The sequence below is a fragment of the Saccostrea echinata genome, unplaced genomic scaffold (genome assembly GCF_033153115.1).
Source record: "Saccostrea echinata isolate AGI-Se365-2 ecotype Australia unplaced genomic scaffold, CSIRO_AGI_Sech_v1 ptg000005l, whole genome shotgun sequence".
NCBI lineage: Eukaryota > Metazoa > Mollusca > Bivalvia > Ostreida > Ostreidae > Saccostrea > Saccostrea echinata.
In genome coordinates this window covers 15957075-15970341 of record NW_026889754.1, presented here as the reverse complement: position 1 = coordinate 15970341, position 13267 = coordinate 15957075, and the positions used below count along the sequence as shown (strand labels likewise).

The window sequence follows — 13267 nt, the reverse complement described above, 5'->3', positions numbered from 1 at the left end:
AGACATTTTGGGTTTTATACAACTTTGACTGAGTCCATTCATGTTAGGGCCATCGCTTGGTTTCTGGAAAAGGAGGGGATGCGCAGTCTAGACGAACTCCAAAAACGGCGTGAACTCCGAAAACAAAGTCTTTGGCTCCATCATGCATTGCGGTAAAATGGCGTCCAATGTAAACAAACGGTGGATTGTCGTTCGCTTTCTCCAAATATACGGCTGCATAATGGCTGTATTTAGTGCATTGTGACTTTATTTCAATTTTTGTTGAATGGAAACATTTATTAAATTATTTTGTGGATACTGACTTACGTATCTATCGCTTCAAACTCTTGCATAATAGTAAATTGGATATAAGACATCGAATTCAGTACTGCCGGTAAGAATTATTTTCTTATTTGATTCATTGTCCTCTTGATTTAAATTTTATGTCGTTCCTAAAATAAAGGTGCTTTTATTTGTTTTTGAAGACACCCAGCATGTGTTTATTTTAATCAGAAAATGCGTATTTTTCACCACGGAGCAGAGATATTCACAGGTTCATTTTTAGAAGACATGTTGCGACCCTAATTTCTAGAAGAGCGGTTTTTAAAGTTTTCATATTGATAGATTATAGTGATAAAAATGTTTTCACAATGATATTTGTTCGTATGTGATAAAAAATCGGTAAATAACGATGGTAAGAACTTACATGTTAAATTCAGATGTCGTACACAAATAAAACACCGGATTGCTAATTTATGTGTAAAATTCAGTCAAGTTTTTAACAGTTACAATATATATTGTCCCATTTTGCATATATATCCCTTTTATTATGCATATTTACTTCTCAAACGTATTATTTTCTCTGTTATTAATCTGACTTCAAACGTCAACTTTGAAAGTAAATATCTCCTTTTTTGCAAATAAAATCAAAAATCTGACAAATACGATCTCTTCCGAAGTCTTTTATTTAGCATTTCTGAGTACTGGCATAATTGCCATGCTTTCCAAAACTTTGCACAGACAGTTTTTGCAGACTCATCATTTTTGCCGAAAAATCGCCATTTTTTGTGCGTGTGCGCATGCGCGGACTCTATTTTCGGAGTCTTTTTCAGTCTCAATTTCTTACTTCCGGAAACGCTGTTTTTGGAGTTCGTCTAGACTGATGCGGGGTAGGGTCAGGGAGAGGTAACCCTCCTTTGGGCCATAATTTTTTTAATGGGTACCATTTTGGTGGATTTTTGGTACATTCTTCAAATCAGTTTCTCACATATTTTAAAATAAGCAAAGTCTAAACAACATTATACTTTAAACAGATGACTGATGAACTTATTTTGTTTCAGAAATGATATTTTCGATGAAAGGGGGTGAGGAGGGATCGCACCGAACGGACTCCCGTTCTGACGGACTTGCATGATCAATAAAAATCATTTCACCGTGCAGTTTCAATAAACTCGATACACAGGCCTGAGAAGTGCTTTGTCCATCTCGCTGTCGTCGAAACAAAACATTCATTGTTACATGTGTGTCATGTTCTAAATTTTGTATATATACATGTACACCCATCCAGTAAATTCAAAATTTAGAACATGAAAGTTAAATAATTTAATATTATACATTAACAACAATTAACGAGAATCGGTAATATATAGTTTGCAAGGAAGTACCCCAGAACCGAATGGCTAATGAATTTATGCTGCCAAAGGTGCGCCACCCCCCCCCCCCCCCTTTGATTTTTTTGTTGTTGAAATTTTGTTTGTATATATAACAAGCATTTACCTTCGGTTTAGTACTACTGTGCCCCCCCCCCCCCATTATGAAATTCCTGGATCCGCCACTGACTGCTATAGTCGTTCTGTCATGCCCCAGTGTCCGGAGTGTTTTCCAGGTCTAGACTGCTAGAGTACTTAGTGCAAGTAGGGCGACATCATTTGGGGAGGTGGAAGCTAGTATATACATATGTAGATCGATCTAGAGCGCCCCCCCCTCCCAAAAAAAAAACAGTCGTGAATAAAAGTTTACTATTAAAATCACAATAACTACAAGCACATGTCATGTACGTGTATGTATACTGATCAGTTTCTTTTGTTTGTTTTATTAAATTCAAAGCCCCCCCCCCCCCCCCGACTAGAAATCTGGATCCGCCCCTGATCATCCACAAAATAACAGGAGTTAATGCCATTAATTTACAGGGACATTAACACCTCTATTAAAGCAATATGAGCTGCATTTTTGAGAATTTTATTTTGCTGTTAAAATGTGCAGTTATGATAAATCTGTAAGTAACTTAAACCTTTATGATCAATTAGACTGAATTAAAGTATCAAATTGTTTCAAAAGAAAGATTTCTGTACAATGGAATGTATAGTATTATATAAGAAATCAATATTGTACAGGACGAAAATAATGCATGTAATTTTGCTTCAATCAAAGCTTAAAATTAGTTTTTCCATCGAAAATATAAACAATAAAAGTTTATAAACGTTCTTTTTTTCTGTCATTGAAATAGTTAATTACAATATTGCAACAAAAATTTCCGACATCAAAGTTGCAGCTGATATTGCTTTAAAGGATATGTCCTTCTATTTACTGTTCACTGGCCGGATATGACGTAATATTTACATAACTTTACATATAGTGACTACATCACATGTACAAGGATTATATACATGTAACAATACAGGACCTGGGGGTATGTTACAGTGTAATATCTAATTTCCGAGAAGAGACATCTACCTCAATCTTAAAAATGTCATGCCATAAGGAATCCACTTGACTAGTTTCTTTAGCCCCTTTGGATTTCGATCCCAATAATTTCAAATTAAGGACACATGCTACACCCCCCCCCCCCCAAAAAAAAAAAAGCAAAAACAAAACAACAACAAATTGGATGTATTAAAAAATTGTAGACTTTCTATATATATTGTCATTTGTTTCCTATTAGCTATCATCCCAATATTTTATCACTTTATAGGACATTTTTGAGAAATTTTGAATGAAAAATTCAAATTTTTATTTTATTATTATAAATATCAAATTTATTATTTTAATCATTTATGTGGCTAATCTTATTCACTTTCCTTATATAAGCATAGATTTAGTGGCTATTTTCATACTTTTAGAAAGAGGTATGAATCTGTTCTTAAAACATAACTCGATCAGGGACATTTTATATGTATTATTGGCGCTAATCATTTCCCGTAGGGAGGGGGGGGGGAACTTTTCTTCTATTCATATTGTCATTTCATATTCTGCAATCCAGTGGCGGATACAGGATTCTTCAAAGGGACGACCAGTTGGGGGTCGGGGTGAGGGCCCAGGGCCACACCAAAAATTGCTTTGTTAAATCTTATTTATGTTTTTGGACACAAAGGGGGGGGGGGACACCCTAGGCCCCACTTCAATCCCTAACCAAGCAGATACACCTCTATGAAAAAAAAATCAAAGTCCCTTTGCAAATTATATATATACTGTCAAAATTAGGCAAAATATCTCTCTTTCCACAGGAGTTGGCATACCCATCAATTATTTTACCGAAATTTCAGTAAATATATAAAAAATCGTAATATTATAATTTATAATTTATTACAAAATAGTTATATGCATAGTGCTTATTATTATATATATCTGTTATTCATTTGCTGCATAAGCCAAAATATTGCAGTACGTGATTGTATAATATATCAGTTCCGCCACCCATTTTTCCATTTCCCATTCTCCTACTTTAATTCGGAGTTTGACAATACGGGGGAAACACCATGTTTTGTGTTTTTACCTGTATGGATCACCTAGCTGTTGACGATACTGACCCTGACAAGAAACCTGGGCAGCTTAATTGGGGCAGGGGCTTTGTGTATGTTTACAAGATCAAGTATGTAAACACATTCGATATCTTGTTGAAAGTGTGTCCTTGAATACAAATGGAAAAATGTCAAAAGGCGGCGCGGATCTAATTCAACCGTAAAATAGTACACAGTCACGTTCATGCCTCAGATATATTTATTGAAAATTCACAAAATTGCAGTTCTAATTTTTTTCTCTTTCGTCAAAATTTTTAAGACACAAAAATCCAACAGACGATACTTCTATAGAACGCACATGCCTGTGAATTTTTTTTACAGTGTCATCTACGCATGTTGACAGTGTAGACCTGTATACTTTGTATACATGCAAATATAAGGATAGAGAGGCATGCTCGTGCAATCCATTAACGTATGCTGTATATTTCGCTGATGCGGTTAATTATAAATACGGAGTCACTATATTAATGATCTACCCTCACTACCGGGTTATGGAAGACGGAGTTTCGGCAACTTAAACTTCACACAGTTGGTCAGTAAGGATGTACATGTATAGTTTGTATGTGACTCTTTATCTATAGGAATTCAATTTATGGGATGTTTGATGTTTCCTGACTTGCCCAGAAAAGTGTAAAACTTTAAATAAAAGATTGACTGTTTGTAAACGGATTAAAATGTATGTCACACTATAGGTTGATTGTTACATATTATAGTGCCGAGTGTAACTGATCCTTGTAACGATATGCTGAAGAGACATGTTTACTCATTATATAACAACTCAGCAGGAATGAAAAAATTCATTTCTTTGAATTTGATGAGCGACGGATTTTTGGAATATGTTGCTACCGTTTTGGGGATAAAGTTCTGACTATTTTACAACTCTAATATCACCTGGTTTTTTCCCTTGCGGAAGGTAGGATTAATATACATGTATATATAATAATTAGAATAACAATAGTTTGCAGTATGAAAAATCGAGTTCTTATGACTTTATAGGTAGTATATATACATGTCCGTGTTTATTGTACAGATCTCACCTGGATTGAACACGACATAGGCCATATCTTAAGAAGATCTTAAAATTGTTCATTTGTGACCCTTGTGTGACCTCTGAACTTCATGCTCTGGTGACCTCTTGCCTTTTTGATTAATGATGTTAAAAGAGATGACCGACGATAATATAACTAGAGTGGACTATTCCTGTCAGGAAACAACATTATGGGTAAGAAAATAAAGCGGCAAACTCTGTGTCGGATCAGTGATGAAAAGTTTAACACATTAGTCTCAGGCGCAAAGAGAGAGAGAGAGAGAGAATTTCATATTTATAACAAGTTGAACCACATTTAGGGATGTGAATTAAAGTAGAATTAATTAAAAGAGGAAAATAAATTGAATAATTTAATTAAATCTTTACGGAAGCCGGTAGGTGCCAGGCAGAAAAATATTTTATCTGGCGGCCGCCAGATAACATATATGGCGGCCGCCAGATAAGTTTCTTGCGGTCGCCAGATCTTTTTATCTGGCGGCCGCCAGAAAATTATTTGGCGGCCGCCAGATAAGTTTCTTGCGGCCGCCAGTTATTTATCTGGCGGCCGCCAGAAAGTTATCTGGCGGCCGCCAGATAAAATATTTTTTCTACTTGGCACCAACCGGCTTCCGTAATTCTTCTTTTTGTAGAATGATGATATATTTTCCGGGTCAGCTCCAAAGTTTCCGGATTGTTTCCAGAACACGGTTTTGGTCTGGGTTCCGTGTGGGTTCCTGCTTCTATGCTCGCCTTTCCAGATCGCTAGCTTGTGCAGTAATTATGTCGGTTATCCGCTGCCTCTAGGGATCAGAAGTGTTATGAAAAGTGTGGGTAAAAAAAAAAATAGAGAGAGAGAACATAATAGTAACTTTTTTCTTCAGTGGACCAAAAATAGATCTACACCGTATAAATTTCTAAATCGATATTGATTTGTTATGAAAAGCTATTTAACCTGCAACCAACTTTCAGGAAATCATATTTTTTCAACATTACACCAAAAATAAGTCAAGAAATTCCAAATTTTTACAAGTGGGTATGTTTATTTTAATCTCGCCTCTCCAAGTGCTTTCGGCTAGGACTTCAATTAATTTTACAAATGTTTACAACAAAGAAATACATGACAATATTTATTAAACGAGTTGTATAATTTTACCGTTGAATCTTATAATAATCGTATAATAAAAAAATGCTGTGGTTTTCTTTCCCAGTCAATACGATGATTTATCCATTCTCGAAGTCCAATATTCACCTCGTTGTTCGGCTCGGTAAATATTGTATTCCTCAGGTGGCTATATCATCGCACTGACGTCAAAAACAACAAAAGTTGTAATTATGGATACTTTGCACTTATGTGACAGTTTCGTGACAGGTGGACAATTTCATGGTGACCGTTCATTTACCTTGTACGATAGAAGTGAAACATGAATATTATATACCTGATACATATATTCTGATATAATTACAATATCGCCGATAAATACCTTAATTAAGCCCGGTTTATACGATCTGCTTTTGCAGCTGCTTTGAAGCAAAGCTGCAAAAGAAGACCGCGTAAACTAGGGTCTATGGACTGCATGTCTGCAAGCAGACAGATTAGAACTCGCTCTATTTCAGTCTGCAAAGCAGACGTACCTGACCAATCTGATATGGAATTATTTGGTTAAAAAGTGAGAGCAGGCCTGGTAAGCAGATGGTGTAAACTCTCTGTCTGCTTTGCAGTAAGTGAAAAGCAGCTGCTAAGGCAAAGCGTGTAAACCGGGCTTTAGAGTACTTTTGTTTATATACCATAAATTTTACATGGCTATTATATGAATTTATTAATCTAATAATTATAATAATACACTAAAGAGTTGATCGAGAATTTTTAGTATATATGTAATTTTCACTGTATAAACTTACAAACTTATGATAAAAAATTTTAACCTATCATTTTAATAATACATGTATGCAGTGTTGTCTTGTAGATTTTTCATTATAGTTTAACTTTTTAAAGATTTTACTGGAATTACAGTTTAAGAACTTGCACATCATGGTTTAGAAGATTTATAAGCGATTTCAATTTTCTTGATGTTAAATGACTATTACCAAACGAAATTCGTCTAAATTTTTATTATAGTCTTTAAATTTTTTTTTATTAGTATCTAGTAGCAATTAAGACCTTTTATTAGGGTAAATCATATCTGTATGTAACTTGCACTGCATATTTAATTTTTTAAAACTTTATTTTGTGAATAAACTTGTTCATGTACCAAAGGGGAGACTTGCATACTCTCAAGTTTCTTCCTTGCTTGAAATATTAGGAATAAGCCATCGATAGTTGTTGACTTAGTTTGAAAGACAAGAACCCTTGCTTATCAATACCATAAATTACAAATCTTATATCTGTATCGATCGCCATAGATTATACAAATATTGTTCGACTGTGAATTGAACTTGTTTTCCCTTCTTAAAATTAACCTCGATGTATACATGTTATATAACCTTTGTGTATAGTTTCGAATTATACGTACATATACGTAAGTTATTCTCAAGAAATAAAATCCTATTTGTATATTACGAACACTTACAGATCTTATGTATAGTTCTGGCTTCCTTGACATGCGCAAATCTGGTTCTATCTTCTACACGTGGATACCACTGCGAGTCTGCCGCCTTGGTTCCCGAGGAATTCTACATAGGCGCCGGCGCTTTGATATTTGTTTTCGTAAGTGCCTATATAATGACGTATGTCCTACTATAGATAGATTTTGTCAATAGGTTTTGATTATACAACAACAAAATTTTTGACTAAGTTTAGTTCCTTTAAATCTGTTCATTGTTGTAGGTTTATTTAGCTGTACTCACCCAGGCACTACGTAAGAATCACGTGATTTCCTCCGGGATTTTGATTACATTCTGGATTCTACTTCTGGGCTGCAGCACTGTTCCACTGCAGTCAGCAATATCATACAGGGTAATGTTACAAAACAGGGCAAAATCATACAATTAAAATGGTGTTATAAAACAGGGCAAAATCATACAGAGTAATGTTATAATACAGGACAATATCACACAGAGTAATGTTATGATACAGAACAATATCATATAGTTTAATGTTATAATACAGGGCAATATCTTATAGAGTAATGTTATAATACAGGGCAATATCATACATGGTAATGCTATAATAAAGGACAATATCATACAGGGTAATGTTACAAAACAGGGCAAAATCAAACATGGTAATGTCATAATACAGGGCAATATCATATAGAGTAATGTTATAATACAGGGTAATATTATATAGAAGAAATGTTATAATACAGGGCAATATCATACAGAGTAATGTTATAATACAGGGCAATATCATAAAGAGAATTGTTATGATATAGAGCATTATCATACAGTGTAATTTCATAATACAGGGAGTAATGTTATAATACAGGGCAATATCGTATAAAGTAATGTTATAATACAGGACAATATCATATAGTTTAATGTTATGATACAGGACAATATCATATAGAGTAATGTTATAATACAGGGCAAAATCATACAGAGTAATGTTATAATACAGGACAATATCATATAGAGTAATGTTATAATACAGTGCAATATCATATAGAGCTATGTTATAATACAGGGCAATATCATACAGAGTAATGTTATAATACAGGGCAATATCATATAGAGTAATTTTATAATACAGTGCAATATCATATAGAGCTATGCTATAATACAGGGCAATATCATACAGAGTAATGTTATAATACAGTGCAATATCATATAGAGCTATGTTATAAAACAGGGTAATATCATACAGAAAAATGTTATAATTCAGGACAATATCATACAGAGTAATGTTATAATACAGGGCAATATCATACAGAGTAATGTCATAATACATGACAATATCATACAGGTAATGTTATAATACAGGACAATATCATATAGAGTAATGTTATAATAGGGCAATATCATACAGAGTAATGTTATAATACAGGGCGATATCATATAGAGTAATGTTATAATACAGGGCAATATCATACAGAGTAATGTTATAATACAGGGCAATATCATATACAGTAATGTTATAATACAGGGCAATATATTATAGAGTAATGTTATAATACAAGACAATATCATATAGAGCAATGTTCTAATACAGGACAATATCATACAGAGTAATGTTATAATACAGTGCAATATCATACAGAGTAATGTTATAATTCAGGACAATATCATACAGAGTAATTTTATAATACAGGGCAATATCATATAGAGTAATGTTATAATACAGGGTGATATCATATAGAGTAATGTTATAATACAGGGCAATATATTATAGAGTAATGTTATAATACAAGACAATATAATACAGGGTAATGTTACAAAACAGGGCAAAATCAAACATGGTAATGTTATAATACTGGGCAATATCATACAGAGTAATGTTATCATACAGGGCAATATCATATAGAGTAATGTTATAATAGGGCAATATCATACAGAGTAATGTAATAATACAGGGCAATATCATACAGAGTAATGTTATAATACAGGGCGATATCATATAGTTTAATGTTATAATACAGGGCAATATATACAGAGTAATGTTATAATACAGGACAATATCATATAGCGTAATGTTATAATAGGGCAATATCATACAGAGTAATGTCATAATACAGGGCAATATCATACAGAGTAATGTCATAATACAGGACAATATCATACAGAGTAATGTTATAATAGAGGGCAATATCATATAGAGTAATTTTATAATACAGGGCAACATCATATAAAGTAATATTATAATACAGGACAATATCATATAGAAGAAATGTTATAATTCAGGGCAATATCATACAGAGTAATGTTATAATACAGGGCAATATCATACAGAGTAATGTTATAATACAGGATAATATCATACAGAGTAATGTCATAATACAGGGCAATATCATACAGTGTTATTTTATAATACAGGGAAAAATCATTTAGAGTAATGTTATAATACAGGGCAATATCATACAGAGTAATGTTATAATACAGGGTAATATCATAAAGAGAATTGTTATGATATAAGGCATTATTATACAGTGTAATTTTATAATACAGAGCAATATCATTCAAAATAATCTTATAATACAAAGCAATTTTATACTGACTAATGTCATAATACAGGACAATATCATATAGAGTAATGTTATAATACAGGGCAATATCATACAGAGTAATGTTATAATACAGGGCAATATCATATAGAGTAATGTTATAACACAGGGCAATATCATATAGAGTAATGTCATAACACAGGGCAATATCATATAGAGTAATGTTATAATACTGGGCAATATCATACAGAGTAATGTTATAATACAGGGCAATATCATACAGAGTAATGTTATAATACAGGGCAATATCATATAGAGTAATGTTATAATACAGGGCAATATCATATAGAAGAAATGTTATAATACAGGGCAATATCTCGCTGGGCAATATTATACCTGCTAATCTTATATATATCATACAAGGGCAATATTACGAAGATCAGATATGGCATCATGCAAACAGGGCAATGTCATTATCATAAGAATTATAATGCATATAATACAGAGAAATATCATACCGAGTAATGCAGGGTAAACACATGGTACATGTGATATACCGTATTAAGTGTTATTTTTTAGCGAAACGCAAATTTAGCGATTTTTCTTTTTAAAAATCTGTATTTAATTTCAGCGAGAAGTAATTTTAGCGATTGCCTTGAAAGATAACAGTAACCTCAAATTGGGAATAAATTGTTACCGATATTTGATTTAGCGAACTCAACATCCTCGCTAAAAATGCCAAAATTGAATCCCCGCTAAAATTTCTGCTTTTACGGTAATACCCTGCAAAGATGCAATTCTCGCGGCGCGGGGCAAAATTACTCAGTATGATATTGTCCTGTATTATAACATTAGAAAATAAAATACAATAAAAGAAATAAGTAAATTCAATTATAAACTGATAAAAGTAGTTCCTAGATAATGGAAAAAAAATTAATTATGTAACATAGAATGAATATTAATTTTTTTTTTCATAATTTGCTTTATGTGTATAAATCTCTTTTTCAGCCAAGTTGCGTCACCAGTATTATCTACTATGTATACTTTACAATCATTTGTGTCCAGTTTGTTCTTTATTCCTTTGCGGACAAGCCCGGACACCCCCACTACACTTTCCTTGGACAGGTAAACACTTCTAGTTCTCCTCCCATCGTATCAAAAAACGGCATCAGGATGATTGTTATTGTAAAACAAAATAAACTCCAGAAACAGGGTCATCATAAAAATTAGAAACAAAAACTTAAAGCATCAACAAATCATCAAAAAACAAACAAACATAAAAACGTCATCGTAAAAAAATATTGTCAGAATATCTAACAAAATATATGCATCAGTAACATTACATGGACAACAAACTCGATATGATTTTCATTATTGGTGAGTACAACAAAGAAAAGAAAAATAACATTTTTCTTATAACACAAACATCACTTACCGGTATTTATAACACAAACATTACTTACCGGTATTTATAACACAAACATCACTTACCGGTATTTACAACACAAACATCACTTACCGGTATTTATAACACAAACATCACTTACCGGTATTTACAACACAAACATTACTTACCGGTATTTATAACACAAACATCACTTACCGGTATTTACAACACAAACATTACTTACCGGTATTATTATACTGATGGTTATCTTCAATCTTCGGTGCGCTTGAAAACGGAAGGAGAGGGTTTGTTATGATTTCTTTCTCCAAATTTTACTTATTTAAGTACTGAATATTAATTATTTTATGCGAGTAATTATTAATAGTATCACGAAAAGACTAATAGACGTCGAATCGTTACAACACGAATTGGCAACGGTTAATCAAGAGTTTATAAATGTATTTCAGCACCATAAGAAGCGAGTAAATTTATTTAGCGAGTGGTGCTTCTCGCGAAATTAAGCGAGAATTTAATACTTAAATCCTTGTGTACATAGTATATTTAAGAATCTACTGTATACAAGTATTCAAGCCATGAGTATAGTCTCTAAAAAGTTGCCTCCTCGTCTTCAATAAAGATTATGGATCTTTATCTTACCTGTTTGAATAGTGTATATTCATGTTATACTTTTCTTATTTTTCCCAGAAAGAAAATTCTCCTGAGGAGACAGCATCTGTCCTCAACAGATGGGTTTTCTGGTGGTTTAACGGGTATGTTTTCATTTACGTCGTAGATCAGTTTTAGAGACTTGAAGCACAGCAATTACTTACAGCAAGAAAATAATATATTGACTAAAATAACACCTTTCAAAAACAGTAATGAAGATCAGCCATAAAAGTGTTATTGATATAAAGAAACGATTCCATTGGTTTGGATTGTAATCACCGCTATTTATAAAAAGAGATGATTTCATTGGTTTAGATTTGTGATCTTGTGATCACCTCTGTTGATAAAAAGAGATGTTTTCATTGGTTTAGACTTGTACTGACCGCGTACAGACGAACTCTGGATGTTAAGGACTTGTGGAAGCAAGTGAACTATCTTCGTTCAGAGACGTGTGTCCCGGAACTAGAACAAAACTGGAAGGATGAAGTCCACAGACAGGCAATAAAAAACATCAGGTAAGTCTGATAGCATTGATTTGGCAGAGCAGTATCAAAATTTGGCTTGATCCTGTCATGTACAGAAAGCACAAAAACAGTTACCTGAAGCCTTTGATGTATAGCATATGATTTATGGAACATCGAAGGAAATTAATTGTTCATAAGTCCTGTTTTGATGATCTTTCTTGAATGCGAATCATTTAATAATTCTAGAATTCAACAGAGGAAATTTTCACATGCTTATCTCTACCAAAATCGTACCAAAAATGAATCAACACCTTTGATATCCAATCAAAAAGCAGACGTACATGACGATGAAGAAGATCCCGAAAATTTCCACCGATCACGACCATCGTTGCTTAAAGTTGTGGCAAAAACGTATTGGAAACAATGGCTGCTTTCTTCCTTCTATAAAATCTTATGTGACGTATTATCTATGATTCAGCCGTTGCTTCTCAAGTGAGTGCTTCCTTAATTATTGCATTTATGTATTGGTGATGCATCTTAGGGTAGGCACTACAATGGTTTAGGCTTTTCAAATGAGTATTACTTTTGATATAATTTTGAAAAATAAAAAAAAAAAATAAATTTAAAAAAATTGAAAGAACACTTTCGTCCTGTATTTGAATGTTAAACAAACCTGCACCATTTTAAGGATGTTCAAATAAAAAGCAAGATAAACATAGTCTTAATTTTCACTTAATTATGTTTTCTCTATGGGTTTTATGAGTGACCTAACGACATGTGAGCAGGTCAAACTCCGAAATACGCCGATTACAAACTCTCCCATGGTAAAATTATGCATAAATATTGATGTA

At 33.1% G+C, this 13267-nt stretch overlaps 1 protein-coding gene across 1 annotated transcript in view; it reads left to right on the top strand.

Annotated features, from left to right (window-relative positions):
- The first annotated feature begins 4830 nt into the window (after window positions 1–4830).
- Window positions 4831–13267, top strand: part of LOC133179832 (multidrug resistance-associated protein 1-like) — a 32106-nt gene continuing 23669 nt past the window's right edge. Inside the window, exons 1-8 of the mRNA XM_061314535.1 lie at window positions 4831–4998; window positions 5454–5630; window positions 7373–7507; window positions 7628–7756; window positions 10908–11024; window positions 11992–12056; window positions 12324–12467; window positions 12663–12908. Coding sequence (XP_061170519.1) covers window positions 4927–4998; window positions 5454–5630; window positions 7373–7507; window positions 7628–7756; window positions 10908–11024; window positions 11992–12056; window positions 12324–12467; window positions 12663–12908 — 1085 coding nt within the window. The 5' untranslated portion in view covers window positions 4831–4926. The remainder of the gene's footprint in view (window positions 4999–5453; window positions 5631–7372; window positions 7508–7627; window positions 7757–10907; window positions 11025–11991; window positions 12057–12323; window positions 12468–12662; window positions 12909–13267) is intronic.